General features: G+C 43.9%; 1 protein-coding gene across 3 annotated transcripts in view; it reads right to left on the bottom strand.

Annotated features, from left to right (window-relative positions):
• The window catches only part of CCDC85C (coiled-coil domain containing 85C), a 161,233-nt gene that overhangs the window by 60,404 nt on the left and 75,488 nt on the right, over positions 1-25,341 (bottom strand). For all 3 annotated transcript variants that reach the window (XM_050954219.1, XM_050954218.1, XM_050954217.1), the window contains exon 2: positions 4,249-4,325. In XM_050954219.1, the coding sequence (XP_050810176.1) occupies positions 4,249-4,325 (77 nt within the window). The remainder of the gene's footprint in view (positions 1-4,248; positions 4,326-25,341) is intronic.

A 25,341-nucleotide genomic window follows, 5' to 3' on the forward strand; every position in this document is an offset into this window, starting at 1 on the left:
GCCATTGGGAAAGCATCTTTCCAAATACCACTTGCTACTGCACTGTTAACACACAAGGAAAAAGGCTGAGCTGAGTTAAAATGTAACTTAGGTGGTGAAAAGTGAAGTGAGTCTGGTGTTTCACTGTTCATGGTACTTCAGTACCAAGGGCCATATAAGTAAGCAGGACACAAATAGATGGTCTGTGAGCAAGAGGCATTCTTTTAAGTTTGGCCCAGATGCCATAGAGGACCATAAAGATGTTTTATAGTGAGTGAGTAGAGCACAGGGTCATATGTTCTCCATGACTAGTGTTGCTAACAAGGTGGGCTGCTGCATTTTGGATCGTGGAGCTTATTACGGTCAGTGCATTCATTCCCAGGCATAGCAAGTTGCAGTAATCTGGCCTGGAAGTCATGGAGGTGAGGATATTTGAGGGTAGATCATCATCAAGTGACAGCAGAGGTCCAGTCTTCTTGCCAGCCACAGAAGCCAGGCAGCTGCTGCTATTTGAGCATCTAGAAGCAGGAGAATCCCAAGGCAGCAAACTGACTTGGATAGTTGAGGGCAGACTCCCTCAGCAGCAGGAGGCACGACGGCGGTGACCAGATCTTCAAAATATTTTCCTCTTCCCTCCTACTTATGCATGTTTAGCTTCAGTCCATTGCCTTTCACCCGCTTGCTGGTCTTGGCCAGTCACCAGGTGAGCGAGGGATAAGGGATTTGGTAGCAGTTGAGATAATGCCCCCTGCACCATTATCTGAGTGTGGCCTGAAAACCAGGATTGATGGGATTTTCTGTATTAATTCCTGCTACAGAAGTGCTAGGTATTATTGGGGGAAGGGGAGGTGTTTTAGGGTTTTATTAAAGAAACTCTCCATCTAAATGTCATTGGCTAAAAACAGAAAACTGAAGACTCTGGGCTTTCCTGTAAGGTGTATGAATTCTGTTCTTTCAAACGTGAACATTTCTTCAGCCGTTGCCTCATGTGAGGTTCATTCGCAAAAAAAGGCTTCAGCTGGGAACAGTGTGCTAATGAGAAGAATGTCCCTAGACATCTCTGTAGTCTATGTACTTTTCACCTACTAATTACTGATCACTTTTCTGACCTCATAAAAGCACAGGCAACCAGATAAAGCACTCAGTGCCCTATGGCCTGCAGAAGACAGAAATAAATTAGGCCAAGGGCATATTGAACAGGGAGCCACTTACCCAATCCATGGCCAGTCTCCTAGCAACAGGCCACAGCATTCAGAGCCCATCTGTTTACCAATATTTCCAATGAAATCATCTCAGGGTTTAAATTGCCACCAGCTAATTTGTGGGTGGGAGAGAGTTAAAATTAAATTAGCAATTGATTTGTTTGAAGGCCACTTGGATGCTGTTGAGTTGAATGCCTTTTGGGGTTTTAACCCTTTGGTGCCTACCTGGAACCAAAGGACTTTCTGGTGTAATTCAACAGGGCATTTTGCTTTAATGCCAGGGATACCAGCTCAAGATCTCAACAAGCTGAAAAGATTACAAAGACCACGAAGTTGGTTCAAACTGTAGCCTGAAATTCAGATTTTGTAAAAACAAGATTTTACAAAAACCTCAGCACCAACAGAAATACTTGCATCTTTTGAATTTTTTTTGATTTTGTTTCTTAAGTCCAGTGGGGAAAGGATTTGTTTTTTTAAACAAATGAACATTTCAGCACCCTGCTAAAATCAGAATGTGGAAACAAAAGCAATATTGGACTGGTTTATTTTAATTGTTCAAACTTAGTGAGATGGAAAGAGCAAGCAGAACAGCATAAAGTGTAAGAAGTAAAACTAGATTTTAAAAAATCTTTTCATTTCAATAAATCTAGTGATATTGACAAAGGGGCTGTTTTTAAATAATTGCCAACTCTCTAACCGGACAGAATTTTAACCCAACATCTAAAAGAATTAGTAGTTGCACTCACTGCCATAGCGCCCCCTATTGTCAAAAGCTTCTTATTGCAGGGGTTTCAGACCTAGCACCCCATGTAGGCAGTCTGCCTTCGAGCATGATCCAATGCTCCAGCTGAGAAGATCTGTTACAGGGTAAGAGAAATTCAAACTAGCATCCAAAGTGTCTCAAGAAATCAGCCTTTCCTCTGGGCTTTGCCTTCATTCCTTCTCCCCAACTCTGGTATTCAGCATTAACCCTGCAGTCCGAGTCTTCCTGAGGTGACTGTTCTTCTTCAGCCTCTGGCTCAGGGCACTTCACAGAAGTTCCTCTACTTCCTCAATTTCACCCCTTTTAAGAGGCCTGGCTGTCCATGAAGTTATCACTTGACATCTCCTAGTCCCACCCTCTCTGCCTGAAAAATAGCTAATTAGTTACAGCACAGGTGTAATAGATGTGACTAACTGGCTCTTATCCCTTTCTAGCCCATAAGGGGGTTTCAGCCCCTCAACAAGAGAAGGTCACAAAGAGTGACTATAAAACATTCCTTAAAGCAAGAAGTGAGGTTTAGATCAGAAGAAACCTAAACACACCAGCACAGAAGAAAGTGAAAGGATACGAGGGCACAGGGCTGAATTCTCTGCTGGTTTAAATGGTCATACCATTGACATCAATAAAGCTGCACCAGTTTACACCGGCAGAGAATTTGGTCCTCAGTGTTCCCTGCAGGAGGCAGAGGAAATGCAAGGCAAAAGGAGTGTTTCCCGCTGCAAACTCACATGTCAAAGCAGCCGAGAAGCAAGAAGGAACAGAACAGCTGGTGGCTAGAAGCCCCTAGCAGCAGAAAACAGGGAGCAAGCAGTCTTAGCTTTAAATACTTTTTCTGAAGCCCACTGTGTGCAAAACAGTCACCCACCTCTTACGGTGCTTGTTTGTTTATAAGCACAAAGATCGTAAACAAATGTTACAAACCACATCCATACAACAATGGCCAAAGCTGCTCCTTTTTGCCGTAAGCGCTCCTGCAGATATTATCCTTGTCCTACTCACAAATGGGTAGTCAAGACAACACCCTATAACAAGGATAGTGCATGCACTGAGGTCCTCTGTATAGACACATACATAACCCCGCTGTAATGGGGGCCCACACCTCTAGAGCATCCCCTCACAGCCCAGTGCAATACAGCCATTGTATCTCTGCCTTAGTTTCTCCAAATGAGGCTTTTAATAACTCCACTGAAGCTTGCTTTTTAACTGTGCCCCTCCAGAGGTGTGTAGTTTATTCAGTCCCAAAAGCAGATCACATGGGTAGACCTCCCCATCAGCACCTCCAGCTAGAGGAGAGGGGGGCTGAGTCAGCCTTAGTCCATCAACCCAGTTATACACAAAGTCCCTTACCAGCAAGGCAGTCATAAACTGGAACCCTCTTCAAGTCAGAGGCCTCTTGGCACTAGCTGGGGAGGGTCCCTCCTCTTGGATCAAAGTCCCCCCCCCCCCCGAGGCAAAACCGCAAGGACCCTTCTCAGGACATCATATAATTCCTCTAATCTAGGACTTCTACTGTTGCCTGGGGAAGCTCTTCATAGGAACCAGGTTGGTTTGAGACTTAGCATTCGTAATCCCTTCCTTCTGGAAACTCTCCCACCCAGGAGCATTCTCTCTGGCTTTCTTTTGCTGCTGTGCCTCCCTCACTTGTTTTCTCTCCCTGAAGCTATCCCTCTAGGAGCTTTCTCTTCCTGAGCTCTGGGAACCATTCCTCTCCCCAGGAGCTTCTGTTCTCCAAGCTCCCCTATGTTGGGTGTAGCTTCACTTTTATCATGCCCAGGTGTTTCCCTGCCTAATTAACTGCTTCCCAGTAACTCAGTGACTTAACTAGTCCCAGGTGAACCTGAGTTGCCTCATTCCCTCTTGTGGAACCTGTCAGAGAAAGGCTGGGCCCCTTATCCCTTCAGAGGACCAGCTACTGTACGACACCTCATTTGTGTTCCTCCATACTATCTGTTGCTGCAAGAGCCTTCTCCTGTGCAGCTCCTGCTATGGGGAGAAACCTTCCTGTCACTCTCTACCTCTTGAACACCTTGTCCTTGTCTGGACTTGTTTTCATTACTCTCTCTCTCTCTGTCTCTGATGTGGTTTATTATTTAATTTTATAAATGATTTTGAGGTCCAGTTAGTATGAAAGTCATTTTACAAAATAAGACCTGATCCCACAACTTCATCAATGCAGGTGCACTCTTGCACTTCAGGAGGGCCCAACTGAAATCTTGGGGGAACTAGATTCTGTCTGTTTGGATCCAGTTGCAGAATCAGGACATAAAAGTCATATTGTATTTTAACACCACCAGAAAAACCTACCTGAGAAAGGAGTTTGTTGTCATCCTCCAACAGTTTGACTTTTGTTTCAAGTTGCCTGATGTAGCTGGAAGATGAATCTTTAAAGAGAAGAAGAAAAATAAATAATATTAATCTCCCTGTGACACGGTTCTTTAAAATCAGTAATATAGTTTCACCATTAGACTCATTTGTCTTCTCACTGGAAGATAAGCTTAGAAAAGAGCTAAAGAACCATGCTCAAGGGTCACAGCTGGAGAATCTAACGCATTAACAAAGGAGAGGAGATGGATGCAGCAACACCTAAAACCTGAAGTACGCACATGGATGAACATACACACCCAAAGAATTTTACCAGTGAGATCTGATAGGCTATTCTAAAAACACATGGAGTTCGGCAGAAATAATTGTAGGACAACAGAGTATAGTAGTCTCACATAACATGGCAGTGTTCAATTTGGGGAGTTTAATAGACAGTTTTGCATTACAGTATGTGATGATGCGGTTCTGGCAGGACCCAACTGAGAGTGCCAATTCAGGACCAATTACTCAAATAGGGCAGTTACAGCCCAAGGCTGGGGTTTTTCCACCTCTAAGGCAAACCAAACCAGCCAGACAAAAATGACTTCGGTTTCACCTCACTGGCTAACCACAAGTCACACAAGCAATTTCCTTAGACACTCCAGTCTCCCAGTATCACCACCAGTGACACCTGTCCTGGGGACGAATGGTTATGAAAACCAACACCCCAGTAAAAGAAAAAGGTTCTCTCGATCCCAAAGGACCAAGCCCCAGACCCAGGTCAATATACACATCAGATCTTACCCACAAATCACACTGTTGCCAACCCTTTAGAATCTAAAATCTAAAGGTTTATTTATAAAGGGAAAAAGGTAGAGATGAGAGCTAGAATTGGTCAAATGGAATTAATTACATACAGTAATGGCAAAGTTCTTAGTTCAGGCTTGTAGCAGTGACGGAGTAAACTGCAGGTTCAAATCAAGTCTCTGGAGAACATCCCCCGCTGGGATGGGTCATCAGTCCTTTGTATAGAGCTTCAGTTTGTAGCAAAGTCCCTCCAGAGGTAAGAAGCAGGATTGAAGACAAAATGGAGATGAGGCATCAGCCTTACATAGGCTTTTCCAGGTGTAAGAACACTTCCTTGTTCTTACTGTGGAAAATTACAGCAAAATGGAGTCTGGAGTCACATGGGCAAGTCCCTGCATACTTTGCTGAGTTACAAGGCGTATCTGCCTCCTCTCAATGGGTCAATTGTGTAGCTGATGGTCCTTAATGGGCCATCAAGCAGGCTAAGCAGAGCTAACACCAACTTGTCTGGGGTGTTACCCTGAACTACAGCATCAATTCGAAATACAGACAGTATACAAGCCAATACTTATAACTTCAACTACAAAATGATACAGACATACATACAGCATAATCATAACTAGCAACACATAACCTGGTCTTAGACACCTTATATGACCCCCTTTACATAAGATTTGGTGCCACTACAGGACCTTGGTTGCAAACCATGTTCTATATGGTTCCAGTTTATACCAGTAACGTCACACAGTAAGACAGCACTAGGGGTTAGGATGACCTGGTGCCAAAGAGCTCTATGGGTGCTTTCTGTTTTCGAACACACTTTGAAGCAACATATATTGTAAATTGCACAGAGAGAAATTAAAGAGTGGGCAAAATAGTTGCACCAGCTTCATCACAGTGTAATTATTTGCAGGACATTCTTGCACACATTAATCTGTCTGTAACATTTCAAATTAGTCTGCAGTTTTAATAGCAGGGTATATGATCTGTCTGCGATGAGTTTTGCAGCTTAAACAAGTGACTAACCTGAGCAAACTCTGTTCTGAATATCAAAAGTACTTTGTAAAATGGAGAAGACAGAGCAAAGGACTGGGACACAGGAGATCTAGGTTTTATTCCCACCATGGCCACTGGCCTGCTAAGTGACCTTGGGCAAGTCACTTCATCTCCTTGTGTCTCAGTTTCCCCATCTGTGAAATGGGGATAATGATACCCACTTTGTGACAGGGTCCACTTACCCCACACTAGCTCAGACAGAGTTAAGCCCCAGGTATTGACAGCGGAAGTCCCACCCCCCTGGCAGGACTGGGCATGGCTCCAAGTGCACTGATAGTATAAAGAGAGGGAGACAAGCTCATTCTGGGCTGGAAGTTGTGGGGGAAGCTCCTACCTGGGAAGTGCCACAGCCACAGCCACAGCCACAGCCACAGCCACAGCCACAGCCACAGCCACAGCCGACTGTGCTAGGAACCAAAACCATTCACGGCCCGCCTGCACCCCAGCGACTGGAGGAAACCCTGGAGATGACTGGCCCCGCTGAACACAGAGGACCTGATGTCTCATGAGAAACCCCAACACAGATTCTGGTAGGAAGTGACCCAGGGAGGGTGATGGAGTGGTACCTCCCCGCTAGGGAAACTCAGTGTGTTTTTGGTAGGACCCCCTGCTGAGTCAGTGGCAAACTGCTATGCCACTGTTAGGGCCCTGGGTTGGGGCCTGGTGGCGTTGGATGGGCCTGGGCCCCCCTACTGGGGCTGCTGCACCCCATAAGGGGTGCCCCAATGCTATAGACTCTAGCCACTAGGACATGCTACCCTGTGCTAAAGGGCTGCTTTATGGACTCTGGCTGTTAGACCCCATTGCCCTGTAGCAAAGGGCAGCTCTATACATTCTGGCTGTTAGGCCATGCTGCCTGGCACCAAAGGGTGGTGCTATAGACTCCAGTCACTAGGCCATGCTGCCCTGCACTGGAGGGTGGCACTATAGACTCCGGCTGCTTTGTAGTCCACATGGCCCTGACCCTAGGGGCGTGGACCGTCACACACCTCCTTTGTAAAGTGCATTGAGATGTACATAGGAAAAGCGCTATATGAGAGCTAGGTATTCATATTTACTGTGAAATGGTGCAAAGCCACTGTTCAACCATAATAGTTCACACTGGGCATGAATAAGAGAAGAACTGAATATCCTGCAACCACACTGATTTTTGTTGTGCTTTGGAGATACTGAGCACTCAGGCTCAGACCCACTGTGGTCTAGCAAGATGCAGTTAGTAAGAGATTTTCATACATGATCTTCCAAGGTTCATTCCTATACAAGGCTGAACTGCCTCATCTCTCACTGACATAAATGATGTTGAAGTTGTCCAGCACCTACCAGAGACAGGGCTGGCTCCAGGGTTTTGCCGCCCCAAGCAGGAAAAAAAAAAAGCCATGATCGTGATCAGCTCTACCGCTGCCGCTTCAGTCTTCAGCGGCAATTCGGCGGCAGGTCGTTTGCTCCAAGAGGGAGGGAGGGAGGGACCTGCTGCTGAATTGCTGCTGAAGAGCCAGACGTGCCGCCCTTCTCTGTTGGCTGCCCCAAGCACCTGCTTGTTAGGCTGGTGCCTGGAGCCGGCCCTGACCAGAGGCACTCAGCATCTTGCAGAATTCTTGCCAGGCCATTCTTTATGTGGGTTTTGCAGATCTGCTAGCATGCAGCTACAGCTAATCTCTTAAGGTGCTTTGACTGTTCATGTGAAAAAACTGAAATATGCGAGACGTGCCACAATGCACACAAAGGAAGTGTAACAACTACTCAGACAAGACATATTTTATTCAAGTACTGTATCTACTTACAGGACAAACTCCCCCGGACGACATGTATTGCTTTTGTTTAACACTGTTTTGTATGAAACAAGTAAATCCAAATATTCCCCATAACAGAGGATAAGAAAAGGCAATTTCAAATCACATAGGTCCTCTGAGCAGGTTAAATCGCCTTAGGATCCATACAATACCACCTTGAGATGCAGAGCTGTCAGAGTTCACACACTAAACGATCAGGTTTGAACTTGGCTGGGAATGAACAACAGCGCTTGTCTACACTTACATTTTATAGCGCTTTAACTTGCTGGCTCAGGGGGGTGAAAAATCACCCCCTGAGCGCAGCCAGCTGAGAGCTTTAAAGTGCCTGTGTAGACAGGCTCCAAGTGCTCGGCGCTAATCCCCTCATGGAGGTGAATTACCAGAAGCGCCGGGAGACCTCTCTCTCCCAGCGCTTGTGGGCGACCACACTAGCACTTCCAAACGCTGCCACAGGAGGGTTCCTGCAGCAGTACTTTGACGTTTCCAGTGTAGACGCACCCTAAGAGCTGCTGTAGGAAGGTGATTTGCATGGTCAATACTTGGCACTTCCCCTCTGAGGCCTCAATTCAGCAAAGCAAACAGCTTAAGCAAGTGTTAAAGTTCCACTAAAGTCAGGGACACTTCAGCACATGCTTAAGTACTCTGCCAAGGTCTGAATTAGTAGTGTATCTGTGGCCCACCACAGGGTTAGGGGCACTGTTTTGTTGTGACATCTTATGATCATTAAACAAACTTACAAATTTTGCCCTGAGAATATCAGGAAGCACCTGGCCAAATTCCAGTGTTGCTTCCCTAAATTCAATCTGCAGCCCTGATTAGATAAGTTATTATTCACTTTCTGCCATACATGGCTTCAGAGAGTTTCTGTGCACTGCTAAATAAAAATTTAGTGCCAGAGGTGAATCTGTTTCAGCAGTGAGGGACGTGATCTATGTACATACAACCCTAAATGTTTCCTCTTGGTTTCAGACATCCAAAGTTGTGGGAAATGAGTGGCTTGGAAAAGCAGGATGCAATGCAAAACTCACTTGGAGGCTAAAGGATCACCTGTGATTACCTGCAGATCAGATATCACTAGACTGGATATATTTTGTACATCCTCTTGATAAATATGTAAGCTACTAGGATGAGAGGTAGTATATATGGAGCAGTAATTCTCAAACTTTTGTACTGGTGACTCCTTTCACATAGCAAGCACCATTTAACACCATTTAACACCATTATAAATGCTAGGTGCAAAGCAGGGTTTGGGGTGGAGGCTGACAGCTCACAACCCCCCATATAGTAATCTCATGACCCCCTGAGGGGTCCCGACCCCCGTTTGAGAACCCCTGCTATAGAGGCTCAATATAAGCACAGCTGGCTCAGATGAAGGTCTCAGCTACAACCATAGGATTTAGCAGGGTTTTTGCCTAGTTTCCCTGTGCAGGGTGAACTCTGTGGAAGACGGACCTCTCTAGACAGACTAGCATAAGAACAGCCACACTCAGTCAGACCAAAGATCCCTCTATCCTAGTATCCTGTCTTCTGACAATGGCTAATGCCAGGTGCCTCAGAGAGAATGAACAGAGCAGGTAACAATCAAGTGATCCATTGAGGCTAGGGACACCAACCCTGTCATCCTGGCTTATCGCCACTGACTGTCTCATAACACTGGTCTACAATTTTTGAGAAGTCGTCTGCTTCAGAGATAAAATGTGATATTTATTATGTATTTTGATGTGCTGAATTCAAATATGACAATTAAAACAACTGATTGGCTCCTGTTTCTAAGAGATTTAAGTTTTTACATTTTATGTCTCTGTATACTATGTAGATAGTAGAGTTTTAATCATAAATTGTAAACCTAGGTCTTTTCATGTGTTTATGGTTGCTTTACATGATAATATTTCACCTGTCCTGTTTATGTAACACTTTAAAAATCAGCAAAAGGTTTATATAAATAAAATTTATTATGAAACAAAAGGCAAAAAACTATTATGTACATAGTTTAGTCCTATTTAAGCAGCAAAGAATCCTGTGGCACCTTATAGACTAACAGACGTTTTGGAGCATGAGCTTTCGTGGGTGAATACCCACTTCCTCAGATGCATGCATCTGAGGAAGTGGGTATTCACCCACGAAAGCTCATGCATGCATCTGAGGAAGTGGGTATTCACCCACGAAAGCTCATGCTCCAAAACGTCTGTTAAGTCTATAAGGTGCCACAGGATTCTTTGCTGCTTTTACCGATCCAGACTAACACGGCTACCCCTCTAATCCTAGTCCTATTTAGTGTCTACTCAGCACTTCTTGGCTTGTCTCTTGTATTCATTAAATGGAGCATCTCTTATCACTGTCCAGCAATAGTCTGCAAGCATTGATGGGCTCCATTTGCCCTGATAGCCTGCCAGGAGACTCCACTGCTGTAGTCTGGAGCCCAACAGCTCTGCCTTACGCTTCGGTAGTTCCAAATCCCTGACAAGGTCATTCAGTTCACCTTGTGTTATGAGGTGTGCTTCAGAGGAGGAGGATGGGAGAAAATGTGGGTCCTGTGACATTGATGGTTCAGGACCAGAAGTTTCATCCTCTTCCTCTTCCTCATCTGACTCAAGTGAGAATGATTCTGGTGCATCAGGAACCGGCAGTCCTTCTCCATGGGGTACTGGGCATATAGCTGATGGAATGTTTGGATAATGCACAGTCCACTTTTTCTTCTTTGACACACCTTTCCCAGCTGGAGGCACCATGCAGAAGTAACAATTGCTGGTATGATCTGTTGGCTCTCTCCAAATCATTGGCACTGCAAAAGGCATAGATTTCCTTTTCCTGTTCAACCACTGGCGAAGATTTGTTGCACAAGTGTTGCAGCATATGCGTGGGGCCCACCTCTTGTCCTGATCTCCAATTTTGCAGTCAAAATAAAGGTGATAGGCTTTCTTAACCATAGTGGTTATACTGCGCTTTTGTGATGCAAAAGTCACTTCACCACAAACATAGCAGAAGTTATCTGCACTGTTCACACAAGTACGAGGCATCTCTGCCCACTTTGGCTAAACAGAAATGTGTCCCTTTGCAAAATCAAACACTGACAAATAAGAGAGCACGACACTGTATGATTTCTAGAGCTGATATAGGGCAATTTGTTCAGCAGAGTGATGTAAGCTTCATTACGATTGCATCATCCATGACTTCTAGGAATAACATGATGCAATTCATATCATGTATGACGCAATACCAGCTTCAGATTGCATCATTCATTGTTTTGCCTAAAAAGCAAGTACTGTCCAAACCCAGTCATAGATTTATTCATAGATCCAGTCAAAGATGTATTTTAGTCATTTCTGGTTTAAATTGAGATCTCTTCCCTTTATAACTCACTTATCCTCCGCCATTCCCAAGTCAAGGGTCATATATACTGAGCCAATAGCATATCTTGAAAACTAGAGCCAATCAACAATTTTAAGCATCATTTTCGTTCTCAGTGACCCAGAATTAGTAAAGTTGGACTACATTTATTTCAGAAACATTTTGGCTGTAGAGCAGTGTAATTATTTATTATTTGTATTATGCCTAGAAGCCCCGGTCATGGGCCAGGACCCCTTTGTGCTAAGTGCTGTACAAAATACAGAGGAAAAAGACAGTCCCTGCCCCAAACAGCTTATAACAGATTTTTGATCAAAGAATTGAATACTCCATGGTCAGAGAAACTATGCTAGAAACCAGCTAGGAACACCCATGTTTAAACAGAGTTGTGGATATATACACCTGCATGGAGAGGGTCTAGGGTGACCAGACGTCCCAACAAAATCAGGACTGCCCTGATATTCAGCTGTCCAGCATCCTGATGGCTATATGGTCGGGATGCCACTAGTCCCAATATTTTGGCTAGGGGCTGGAGGAGTACACTGGCGAGCCTATTTATTTATTTATTTATTTATTTTTGCGCTTGGGTCCTGCCCTCCCTCATGTGTCCCAAAACTCCCGATATTTTGTTCTTGTCATCTGGTCACCCTACTCAGAGGGTCCTCCATACACGAGTTTTATTACTACGCTTCCAATCAAATGGATTTGTTCCATGGCAGGGACAGGTTTTGAATACAGATACTTTCCCTTTCTTTCTATGAGTATTATTTCTTTTTTTAAATGATGCCTATCACATGCCAATGTGTGCTTTCTAGATACATACTCAGTAGGGCCATGTAACTCTGTGGAAGTCAATGGGAGCTGTGGGTGCTACTAACTTTAAAATTCAGTTTTAAGATTTACAAGGGCACTAGTTCTCATCAGCTGACACTCTGGAAAGTTGAGTCTGTGTTCAAATACAATAAATGAACTGATCTTTAAATTCTGCCCTCTGTAAGGGAACGTCAAATGACCGTAGTCAAATTAAATGTAAAAAAACAAGCAAGAAAAAGAATCAGCTATTTTGTTGCCAGCAATAAATATTGCATCTCGGGCACAGCATGAGAAACACTCACCAGTACTGTCAGCCTCTGCATTGTACTCTCAGATTAATCACCAACATCTTGTGAACATTCTTTATTCTAGGTGGGTACCAGCTGAGCAGTTAACATCCTGATTTCAATTTTAAAAGACTCCATAACTCTCAGACCTGCAGGCAGTGTCACTCAAGCATTAAGCAGCAAAACCTATGCTGATTTTTAACCTCTTTTAGATCAAGAACCACATTCCCAGAATTTTTCTGCCTCTGACCTTCCTGGTATCAGTAAATGTTCCACCACCACCTCCCCCATCCCAAAAGCTTCATTTGAAAAAAGGATTGCAGACCCATCTACTGAGAAGGAATGTTAATGGATCAGCCCCCCAAGCCAGAATCACTGTTAAAAATTAAACAAATCTGCCCCATCCCCCGCATCTCCATATTAGCTATGTCTTCAGATTTCAGGAATGCTTTAACACACAGTCCAAATGCACATTCTTATTTGTTTTAGTGGCTCTACAGAACCGCAAACTTCATATCATATAAACAGCACAGCTTGTGTCAGATCCTCAGCCCGTGTGAAGTGGCACTGATTTCAATGGCCCTACTATGATTTACAAGAGCTGAGGATCTGGTGCCTTGTTTTTAAGTTTAATTGCACAGATCTATTAATAGGCTCCGTACATGTATAGTATGCTGAGGAGGACGAGAGGGAGTTGTAGGGGCTGGGAAGGAAAGTGTCTTGTGTGGTCAATGATGCTATAAGGCAGAGGTAGTCAATTGGTGGACTGCGAGACAAATCTGGACTGCCAGATGCTTTTGAATGGACCCTGAAATCTTTTTCGTTATTTATTATCATTATTGGTTTTATTTTTTCTCTGGAGTCTGGACCTTGACCAAGAAATTTGGCCCTTATTAAAAAAATAATGAACTACTCCTGATATAAGGAGTGGTAAGCTCTTGGGTGTGCCATTAGGGAGGGTTTCCCAGCTAGAATGAGGCTCACTTCCTCTCTGGCTATTGCTAAATTAGCCCTTGCCCTTGAAGCTATCCCTGGAGTTCTTAAGCAGCTGTGTGAGGAAATGTTTGCCTTAGGACCCAGATCAGGTATCCGCCCATCCTGCTCTCCTTCATTATTATAACCACACCTCACTCTTGCACAGCTCTTTTCATCAATAGTTTCAAAGCACTTCACAATCTCTAATGCATTCGCATGACACCCCACTGAGGTAGGGAAGTACTATTACCCTTATATTACATATGTCACACACTATGCTATATAGTCATGTGCTCAGTATATTTTTTTTAAGAGCAAGGTATAAACCTTTCCAGACAAGTGCAGTATAATACAAACTGGCTTGCTTGGGGGGTTGCTTCCATTCCTGGCTATTTAAAATGGGAACACAAATGGACAGGGTCCCTGCACTATCTGCCTGACTCTCTGAGCATATGCACCTTGGAGCAGGGGGATTATCACTGGCTAAAAGAGAGACTATTTTGGGGAGCCCTGCTGGTTGGGTTATACTTATAACTGACAGCATGTCACTGAGTATTGGCGGCATGTAGTAGGGAGGAGGTGTGGAGTGGAAGTGTTTGTCAGTGTGGTGAGGCCAGAAACAGGGGTATGTGATCAGAAGGGTAAGTGCAATAGGGCATAAGGGGGGTATCTAACAGGATGGCATGATTCTTCTGTCAGCAGGCACTGGAATCCTGCATAAAAATGCTCAGTAAATTCTGCTGTTGTGACAGGTGCTTCACTGGGAATATACGGGAAGTGGAAGCAGCTTTGCAGAGAGAGAGAGAGAGCGCGCGCGCTAGGAAACGGGTTCCAGAGGGAGACCCGAGAGACAGCCATACTCAAAGAGAAAGTTTAGAGACAAGTCTATGTTACATTGTTGTTTTTTGAATTCCCAGTAATCTCAAAGCCACCACAGGGGTGAGTTTGGACACTAATTCAGGGTCTGTGCACTCTGTCGAGGAAGGGACAGGGATGCAGCCCATTCACAGGGAACAATCGGAAATAAAAACAATGCTAATGAAAACTGAGGAGGGACGTGAAGATTATAACTAATCATGATTCATTTACTCAGTGCTAGCTCCCAAACTAAATTGTTTGTAGAGCGGTAAAATAAGTCCAATTTATTTACTGAGCCTTTGAAATGCTAATTGATGTAGTAGGTATCATCATCTCTGCTAGCAGCACCTGAATTACTCTCCAAAGTCATAAAGGAGCATTACTGTTATTACGCACCCTCATGAATATTTACTGATCTTTAAAAATATATATATTCCATCCGGACTAGGGTGTAATTCAACTTTGATATAATCTATCTGAATAACTTCTCTCCACACAGACAAAACACTTAATACTTATTACAGCTAAATCAAGGAGAGACAAATCACTCTTCCTTGTTTTAACTAAATGGCCTTAAGGGAGTGGGGAATTGCCTTGCTGCTGAAGAAGGCTTTTAACACACAAATTAGAAACTGTTTTACAATAAAATAAATCTGTGTCGGGAACACAGAACAATGTCACACACAGAGATGTTTGCAGACGCTAAGGCATTTCATTTCCCCATTTGAGATTTCAGAGGAAGCTGGATGGTGGGTAAAATAGGATGAATGCATTTATTTTGACAGTTGTAACAATCATGGTTTATTTCCCCGTACGTCATTTCTCAAATATGAGAGAATGTGGAGCACAAACTACAAGTTTAATATCAAGCACCATTTGTATAAGAAATCTTTAGAATGTTTGACTTAAGTGAATTAAATCAAAATCCATACAATCCACTTTATAAGATCAGTTTGCCATGGAGACAGAGGAAAATATTAATGTAGCTACCTATGAGAACAGAAAGCAGTGGAACATCAACTGAGAGCTGAAATGGTACGAATACATTGAATTACACATGGTTTAATTTAGGAAAATCATAACAAATAACCACACAGACAGAGTGATACTGCGTAGTGGTAATAATTAGTTGGGATTTTTGTTATATTCTATGGGAGTTTGGACTGATTTCTCTGCTGTGATATACAGCTTCCTGAGGGAAGAGGTGAAAGACCCAACACTTGGCTCGGAGCAAGCAGACCTAGTTGGGACTAAACTCTATGCAATGTATTACAGGAAACGATCCTGCATGAGCGGAGAGATGGACTAGATGAGATGACGCAGGTTTTTTCCACTGTATTCTTTCTGTGCCATGTATATTTCAAATAGAGGGCCACATGTGATCCCCACTGTTATGCTGCATAGAAGGTGGCAGATTAGGCTACAAATCTACTGCATGGTTTTCCCAAGCACCCCCTCCACTGTCAGCACTTGGTAGATGCTCCACAGTTTGGGGAGGTGAAAGGGGAAATTTACCCTCCATTGGGTTCTCTCCCTATGAGTCACTTTTACTCAGTGAAGCACAGGAGACTTAATCATGGCAAGATGCATCAACATTTCCTCCCTTAATGTCCTGCAATGACTATTTTGCCCCACACAAAAAGCAGCTTCCCCCCCACCAGCACTGCCGCCAAACTCAAACCATAGGAAAGGAGAACAGAGAAAGGAGTGCAAGTTCTGACACATTTTACTGTCTGCTGCCCTATTTTCCTTCCCTGTGCACAGATGCTGACATCTTCCTTTCCATTCCATTGCACATTGACCTTTCCATTAAACTGGATATCATGCAAAGACCCTCAACTTGTACTAAATAAAACAATTTGCCAGCACTAGAGCTGCTTGTCAGTTGTTTTTGTTATCAGACTTCTACTCCTCAGCACAATATATCAGACTTTCACGGCTCCACTGGTTTTATTTATTCACACGGACGATGAGGATGACAAGCAGGCTGAATTATGGGCAAGCAATTTGTCTTGTGACGAAGTTGATTTATCAAGGCGGTGTGATTCTCTCACAGAGAAACCAGAAAACAGGTCAAACCAGCCTCATTTCTTATTTCACTATGAAAATGAATCTCTGAGAAGAAATCAGGCAGACCTGTAACCTTCACTTTCCTCATGCAGCCCAAAACCCCAGCTTCCCTTGCCTTATCCAGTGCCGGTGCATGTAGGTATGTCTTCATGACAGAGTTAATTTGGGTGATCAGCACAAAGGTTCGCTTAGCCCAGGTGTTAGCAACCACAGTGTAATGCCCTACCTGAGCTGCTGCATTCTCATTGGTGTCATTGGGACTTCTGGAGCCATATCCCATGGTTCTTTGTGCTGCATGAAGCTGAGTCACTCTCTAATTCTTTCGCAGTGAACTGGCTGTCCTTTTGGCACATGGTGGGAAGCTGGGGAGGGCACTGGAGGACTATCACATTCAAGTGTTTTAGCCTGTGTCCTCACTGTATAGTGAGTGGGTGGCTTACCAACCTGAATGAAAGAGGCATCTGAGCTCTGGGCCAGCCAGCTTGGGTTGAAAGCAACACTAAACTCTCAGGTGGGGCAGCTTGTGTGTGTGGATGGGAGGAGGGTTGGGGCAACACTCAGGTAAGAACCCAAGTTAACCCTGCAGGGAAGTCAGAGCTTGTGTGTTTTGGGAGAGGGGTGAAAAAGCTCTGACCTGCAACTTCTACCTCCACCATCAAGTCTTTGAGGGTGTCAAGCTGGTCCCCTGTGCCAACCCAGAATCTGGTCCCCAACAGGAGTGTAGGCCCCTAGAGTGAGGCCTGGCAATGCTGAGGCACATTGAGATTGCTGCCACAAAGGATTGCCTAAGCGGGACAGTGCATGTGCTACTGGAGCTACTTAATTAATGTTTCCAAGTGAGTCTCTAAATATTGGTTCTGAAGTTTTACAAGACTGCACATACCTGCCTCTGTTCCAGTTCATTAGACCTGTCTAAAAGCTTAGCAGCCTCAAGTCACTCTGTACGAGTCTGATAAGGCCTCTCTTGTGCTTTTACTCTCACTGCTGTAGCTTCCAGAAACGACATCATCTCCAAGCACAGCAAAATATCTTCCCCACTATGACTGTCAACAGGAGCTCAAGAGCTTCTGATAGCTTATCAGGCTTTCATTAGAAAGAGACTGATAGGAGAAAAAATATCATGTAGCAAAGAGAATGCTGGCTCATCCCTTTAAAAAGTAGCTTCTGAATTTTCTCTCTTGGTAGGGTGATCTTTCTATTACAATCCTAAAATTCTCTCTTCCTAGGGCAACCTTTGTTACTATTCAAAGCAAATCACTTGTGGCAAAGTATATATAACTCAGTTACTCCACTGGTCATATTTAACAGGCCAAGGTAAATAAAGAGAACTGAAGGAGGGGGAAAAAAGAGCAGAGTTATTGATAAAATCTTACTAAATGCTGATGGTGATGCATAACCAGAGTGCACCATTATTTATCCAGTTATTTTCCAGATTGCACTACTGCACTTAGCATAATGCAATCTATTTTCCTAGTACTAGGGCAGAGCACTTGGTCCAGAGGAATGACACTGTCACTGTCCCATCATCCCCAAAGCATCAGCAGCGTATCAACCTGATGCTGCATTTTCCTTCTTCTGAAAGAGAGGATTAGCAGCATCTTTTTTTACAGTGCTCTTATTACCTAAGGTAATCAGCAAATGACAGACTGTTCCACTAATATTCCTCAAGGTGGACAGGTAGTAGGTATAGCAAAGCTTGTTATGAAGCAGTTACCAGAGGATGAATCCAGTATGAGTTACTTAAAGGTTTTCCAATATATGAAATCAGCCACTGGTCCGTTTCCCAGAAAGCCACATAATGCACACAATTTCTCCTGTATTTGCCCCCCATCATCTCTACGACAGGTTATGCTCAACCATTAAGGGAAAGGCAAGAGAAGCTGCAATTTAGGAGGTATTAATCCAGCTAGGCATGACATGAAGTCTACACCCAAGACACAAAGCAATCTCTGGGGATAAAACCATTAAGACAGATCCTTAATGTTATTTAACAGTAGTTTTTGATGTCGCTTACCTTGATATTGACACAGATTTGTTCCAGGATATTATTTTTCTTTGTCAAGATGCACTTGGTATCCATATCTCTGAACACAAGCAGGCGAGAGTATTTTGCTTCCCACATACTTATCTACCCATAGGAGAAATGCCCTGGTGGGCCTGAAACTGCTTACAAAGGACATCCAATGACTGCTATTATCCACAAGGGAGAATAGCATAGCCATGAACTAGTAAGCACCAGAAAAACAGACTCTCCATTGTTCTTCCAGGGTATGATGGGGAAGGAATATGATTTTCTTTCCCACTATTTTTCATAGCCACGCAGATTTAACACTTCAAAAAGACTTAGAAGGCACTCATCATAAGCCAAGGCCTCATGTTCAGCCTTATGGACTAGGATTTAAATCCTGACTTCTGGTGATGTCCTGAGAAGAAAGGGGGATGATTTTTCAAGAGGCCCAGCCTTGGGCATTTTTAACAAGTGAACTTTCAAAAAGAGAAGTTGACATAATCTGTAACTCAAGGACTGGATTAAAATAAAAGTACTATTAATTCCCAGTACATATGGGACCAGAGCCTAGAGTTGCCAACTTTCTAACTGCTGAAAACTGAACACCCTTGCCCTGCCCCTGTGCCCTGACTCTTCCCCTGAGGCCCCACCTCTGCTCCCTCCTCTCTCTTCGTGGCTCACTCTCCACCACCCCTGTCACTCACTCGGGACTCACCTGCTGCCTGCACAGCCAGGTTGGGAGGAGCTGACATGGAGGCTGCCCAATCAGAGCACAGTGGGACATGGTGGGGGTCAGCCCCTGGGGCAAGGGGCCAGAGTGGGGAAGGGTCAGTCCCTGTAGCGAGGGGCCAGAGCAATCGGTGCAGGGCAGAAGCGGGGAAGGACAGGATCTGCGGCCCCCCGAATACCTGGGCAGCAGAACCCAGCACTTGGATTCCAGTCTGGAAGCCACCCACTGCTCTCTGTCAGGCATCAGCAGCTCTTCAATATGGCTCTAGCTGCAGCTTTCCTCCCCTCCCCCCCAATCTGACTGAAGCTACCAAGTTCCCTTTTCAACCAGATGTTCCAGTCAAAACCAGACACCTGGCAACCCTAGAGCCCAAGTTTGTGTAAACTGGTATCAACTTCAATGGAACAATGCTGATTTGCGCCAACTGAAGAGCTGTTCTACCACTTGTGCTAAAAAGTGAATTTTAATAAGCAGCAGGTCAACACAGAATAAAAATCACACATCATAATGGCATAATGTTTGCCATTTCTACACAATGTTGTATAGACCCCAGAAAGATTTTGTATTTTATCATCATTATTACTATTTTATACTTATTGTCATGTCAACTAGATTTGCAGAAGACTGGATTGGGCTGTCAGTACCAAGGCTGTCTTAGAAACATCTAACAGTTTGCAACGTCCAGGCCAAGTTCATGCAGGTTTTTTTCCCAGCAGAGCTCAGAATCAGCACTTTTCCTGTGTGTTAAATTGTTGATTGCTGTTTAATATGAATAAGGAAAATAAGATGATGCAACAGCTGGGAGAATGAAAGAGGAATTTAAAACTTTGTAATAGCTCCATAAGTAGTGGGTGAGGCTAGTCCCCTGGCCTATTATACCCGCCGCCCATGAATAGCTGGGATTCCATGTTGTTATAAACCTACAAGAAAAAGACTAAAGAGTGAAAATGAGTAAAGGTGGCAAATTGGAGGCTTTGATCAGACATGTTAGCTGTTCCTTCCCAATTCAACATATCCCCACCTGCAGGGCTCTGCCCCTGAGTCAGATCTTGCATTCAGCAGTACAGGCATCTCCTGGATCTCCAAACTGACCACAGAGTGAAGAAATAGTTCACTGATCAATACAGAAACAATGAATTAGGTACCAACATAATTGTCCTTATCCTGTACCTCCATGCTATCATACAGATGGAGGAGTGCTCATCTACTGTCATACAGCCTGAGAGATATCTTCTCCGGGTATCTAATTTTAGATACACCAAATTAAATCCACTGCTTTCAATAGCTTTATGTGTCATGCTACTTTTCACTGGCATGATTAACACTTATTACACAACAAGGAGCCTGAGACCCTTCATTTCACAATATGATACAAAGGTCCAGATGTTCTACTGACTTCAGTTTCATCAACAGAGAAGGACACAGGTGAACAGAAAGTTCAGTCAGCAGCTTGCATTCAAGGAGCAGCACTGCAAGTCACTCACAGACTAATGGGATTCGGCAGCTTTAATGATTAGGAAAAGGTTAAAATGACCTGCTGGGCACCCTCAGCTATTTAAGCCTCTTTTCCTTCCTCATGCTGCTTTAATCTTCATAACACGGTCACGTGACCCAGCAGAAAACTGAAGCCGATTAGTGGCTTTCCACTGGCTACAGACAGGTCAAAACATTGGATATGGTGTGAATACTTCAGGAAGAGGAGAGTGCCAGGCTTTGTGCCCTCTTGGTGAGCACATCTGGCTGTACATTGCAGCCACTTCTAGAAATTGCCACAACTGGATTCCCAGAGGGAAAATCCTACAAAAGGACAAACTTTCTCCTCATTTTTACCCAAGTAAATCCAGTCACCATTTCCCCACATTCTCCCCCTCACCACAGACTTTCCATTCTTTAACAACCCAAACTACCAGCATCTTTTGTCATGGCCTCCATCATTCCAGACAAGGACAGGATAGGATTCCCTTTGTATTGAGTCTACCTGCTGCAGACAACAGATCCAATTACTAGATAAAAGACATACTCTTCTGGGAATCCAGGACTAGAGACCTGATCCTTCAACTCAGAAAATATAGACCTCTTCCTCTTGAGCTAAAGGAGCACTCCCTTGGCTAGTACTACTAGCCTCTTATCCTCCGTGTGGGCCAGCTACTAAAGGATGTCTTCCTTGTACATGCACACAGCCAGTGCATTCCTTCTGTAGCCCTGTATCAAGTTGGATCTAAAATTCCATGCCAATGCCTCTGGATTCTGCATTTTCCTGGTGTATGCAGCAGGACCTGTACTAGCTACATTTAAATTACAGAAACTGAGCTTTTTAATGAACTGAATATGAAACTGAACAATACACTGCATATAGCAGCCCTGTGTAACTGATTATGATTCAAGGTTCAGGTTACTTTAAAATGTCTACTATCTTTGGATTTTATTCTATCACAAATTTTTATACTGACAATGTATAACTGCACTGTACTTTTCAGAAGGAAGCTGGAGGATCTGACAGTTAGATAAAGGATTGTTGGGGCTTTGGGCACCTGGAAAGAAATGGAACACAGTGTAGGATTTTGGGATAAGCATACTAGGTGGATGTTTCCAATAAAACAATCATGTATATAATGTAGATATTTAAATAAACAGCATTAGGCTTCAGAGTTATCACCCCATTCCTTTGAGTAAGGAAGTTCACACCTACCTATGTGTTCATTGCAGGCTGTCTTAGGACTTAGGAAGAGAACACTGCACTGGTTACACTCCATTCGAATTTTTAAAGTTATCTTCACAACCATACAGTCCAGAAACTATATGGATACGTACATATATGTATCTACAATGACAGTCTAGATTCTGTACACCTGAAAAAGAGCTCTGTGGAGCTCAAAAGCTTGTCTCTTTCACCTCTCACCTCTGCTTAGCTGTAGAATGTTCCAAAACGATAAAGAAGCTGCAAACAGTGAGTGCTGATCATACGCCACTGAAACCCCTAAGATTTTTAACATGGACTTAAATGAGAGCAGGATCAGACCCTGAGTGTTTCCTCCCTCTGCTCAAGAAGAATGAGCTTGGAGCCACCACAGCCCATATGCTGCCAGTCAGTGCCCCACCCCTTCCCATTCTGTCCTAGTTAACTGCTATAAACAGTGATTTCTTCCTGGATTGACTAATATTCCAGATGAGCAGGCATTTTAGTGCTTTCTGTCCAGGAGCCACGTTGTAGGAGCTGAGACTGGAGTCCGGTCAGCTTTATAAATATACAAGCTTGGTTACTTTCTTCCACCTTTCCCCAGGCAGAGTTCAATCACAGATGTTAATGTGCTTCAGCAGGTTTTTGTTAGTCCTTGCTCTTCAACAGCAGTGATAGCACCGGTATCCATGCACCTCTGGTATCTGAGCTACTTGATCTTCTTCGATCAAAATTCATGTTAGACTGGGAGACCTAAAAGTGTTCTGTGTGCCAAACTTTTCTCTTAGCTACACCTTGCAAGTCCCCCGAAGTCAGCAGAATTGAACCAGTGTAACAGAGAACTTGCCCCCATGTCTTCATTCTTAGAGTACATATGTTATTCCTGTTACTACTTTCAGCAGGTGTTAAGAGGGAATACAGGCAGTGAGGAACTCTGACTTGGGACCTTATTCCATGGTCCCACTGAAGCCCTTTATGCGGATTAGAGCTAGTCAAAATGTTCACAAGATTTGAAACCACACAAAAGTTGGATCATATTCAATGAAAGGTTTGCGGAAGTTCATCAAATTTTTATGGCGATTTTTGCCCACTAATGGTTTTAGTATCAAAATTGTGCGAAATATTTGGGTTTGAAGCAAACTTCAGTAATAGTTTCATGTGAACTTTCCTTTGAGATTTTAGGTGGGTTCACACCCACAAACTGAACCAGAAGAAAATGTTTACATGACACCCTGCAACACTACCAATTTCACATGTTCCTAATTAAAATATTAGCACTGTTCATAATTATGGGCATAATTCTTCAAAGGGATTCTGTTTACAAACTGATGGACCATTTCAGAGCCAGCAACTGGGACAGGATGTACAGAATTTCTTGGGTTAATAAAATTGTTTCACTGACAACCTTTGTAAACAGAAACAGATTTTTTGATCATGTGACGCATTTTGTTAAAACAAAATGGACCACAAACATTTTAAAATTAAAAATACAGAAAACCTAGGATCTTTGCCATAGTTCTGGTCTTTCTTTTTAGAAGTCCAAGTGATAACTTTTCCAGGCACTGAAAACATATTCCTTATTATTTCTGTCTGAGAAGATTCTTCTGGACAATAGTCTCTGCAAGCTGAGGTGAAGACTGCATAATTTACTGCTCAGCACAAAGGAAAGCAGCTTCCCCCCAGTGTGGTCTTTCACAGTCGTGAATCCAAGTTGCATGGTAATTAAAACTCAAAAATCCTCTTCCATCAACTCAAGAGAGAAATTCAAATTTAATTTCCACTACTTAAATACCCTCCCCTGGTGCTCACTGAGCCTCCTATTAAAAAATCTCATACATGCAAATGATGCCCTTTTCTGTACAGGCAGGAAAAACGTAATTGGTAGCAAGTAAAACTAAGATTGGGTTAATGAAAAATAGGCTCTATTGACTCAGGATACTCAACTGAGCCTGTTCCTGATCAGGGTAAACTATACTCCCCCACCCCCCTTTCCTTTGTCTGCTGCATACTACTCAGCCTAAAACAGAAACTCATTCAAGAGTGATGCCTCAGTTAGAAATGGCCGGGGTCAGATCAAAGTCCCTCTATCTGCAGGCCAGCAAGTGTTTACAGCTCTCTAAATGGAGAGCATAGCCTCTGTGCACTTAGTGTTTTTTATCCCACACACAGCCAGTTATATTTGCATGGTGAAAGTGCAGGTTATTGGCTTGTGTTGGAAGAGCTGGCAGCAAAAAGGAAGCAGCAGAGAGTGCTGGATGGTACAAATCATTTTGGGGGTTAATGATAAAAAGCAAAACAAAGCGGACAGAACTTTCAAAGATCAAGACCAAAGTCTCACAGGATGGCTTGGCTTCATCCCTAGAGGTTAGAGAGAGACAAAAGACCTGTCTTCCAGCTCATCTCTCTGCCCACGCAGGATCATTCCCTTCCATACATCCAGTGATGGTTATGTCCACTCTAGTTCTAATGGCACAGGGCACTTCCCTAGTGGGGCTATTGCCCAGCTCCATACGCCTCACGGTCAGGATGTTCCTTTTGCTGATAATCAATCTAAAGTTTCCTTTTGTTAATTTGATCTCATCCCTCCAGCTGCGCCCCCTCCATACTGTCCCACCATCAATAATTCCATTCTCTCCTGAGCGTTAACACCCTTCAACAATTTGTAGAATAATGTCCCCATTTTATCCTCTTTTAAGCCTGGTCTACACTACAGAGTTAAGTCGACGTAACTCTGTATATGTCTACACTACAATGGTGCTCCCGCCGATGTAAGTTGCCCACTACATCGACTTAATAACTCCATCACTGCAAGAGGCATAGCGCTTAGGTTGCTGTAGTAAGGGTGACACAGTGTCCATGTAGACACTGCATTACCTACATCACCTGTTGGCTGTCAGCTAGAACCCCCCACCCCTGCTCTGACAGCCCGCACTATCAGCCAGGTGAGAGGATCACAGCTGCCCCCTCCATCCGGTCCTGACAGACTGAGCTGTCAGCACTGGGATGGGGGGCCCAACTATGAGCCCTGCACCTGATTGACACTCGGGCTGTCATCACCAGCGAGGGAGGGGCCCCAGCTGTGAGCCCCATGCTCGACTGACAGCTCAGGTGGTCAGTGCCGGGGCTGGGGGGCAGCTCTGAGCCCCACTTTTGGTTGACACTCGGCAGTCAGCCCCAGGGGAGGGAGCTCCAGCTCTCAGTGTCCCTGCAATGCCCCACTTCAGTCAGTGGAAGTGCTCCTGGTAAGGATGTGGCACCGCCAACAGAAGGAGCATAGGGTGGATGTGAACCACCGATTAACTTCTGTGGTGGTTGTACATCAATGTAAATTATGTTGACTTAATTTTGTAGTGTAGACAAGCCCTTAGACATGTTAATGCAGAGTTTTCGCTTTCAATCTTTCCTCATCACTCAGCCCCCCAATCATTTTTGTTGCTCTTCTCTGAATTCTTTCCAGTTTGTCAAGCTCATTATTGCAGCCTGGTGCCCTAAATTGAATGCACCATTCCAGGTATACTTATACCAGAGGGAACATAAGCAGAAAGCAGGTAAAATAATTCCTCCAAGCTTTTCCAAGCTGTTTGTTCCCATTAATTTGGCGTATACTTGAAAGGTGTAACAGCAGAGATGTTAAGACCTCAAAAAAGGCATTGGCTCATTTAGGCAGAGTTGAGAGTAAT

The sequence above is a fragment of the Gopherus flavomarginatus genome, chromosome 5, assembly GCF_025201925.1.
Source record: "Gopherus flavomarginatus isolate rGopFla2 chromosome 5, rGopFla2.mat.asm, whole genome shotgun sequence".
Lineage (NCBI taxonomy): Eukaryota > Metazoa > Chordata > Testudines > Testudinidae > Gopherus > Gopherus flavomarginatus.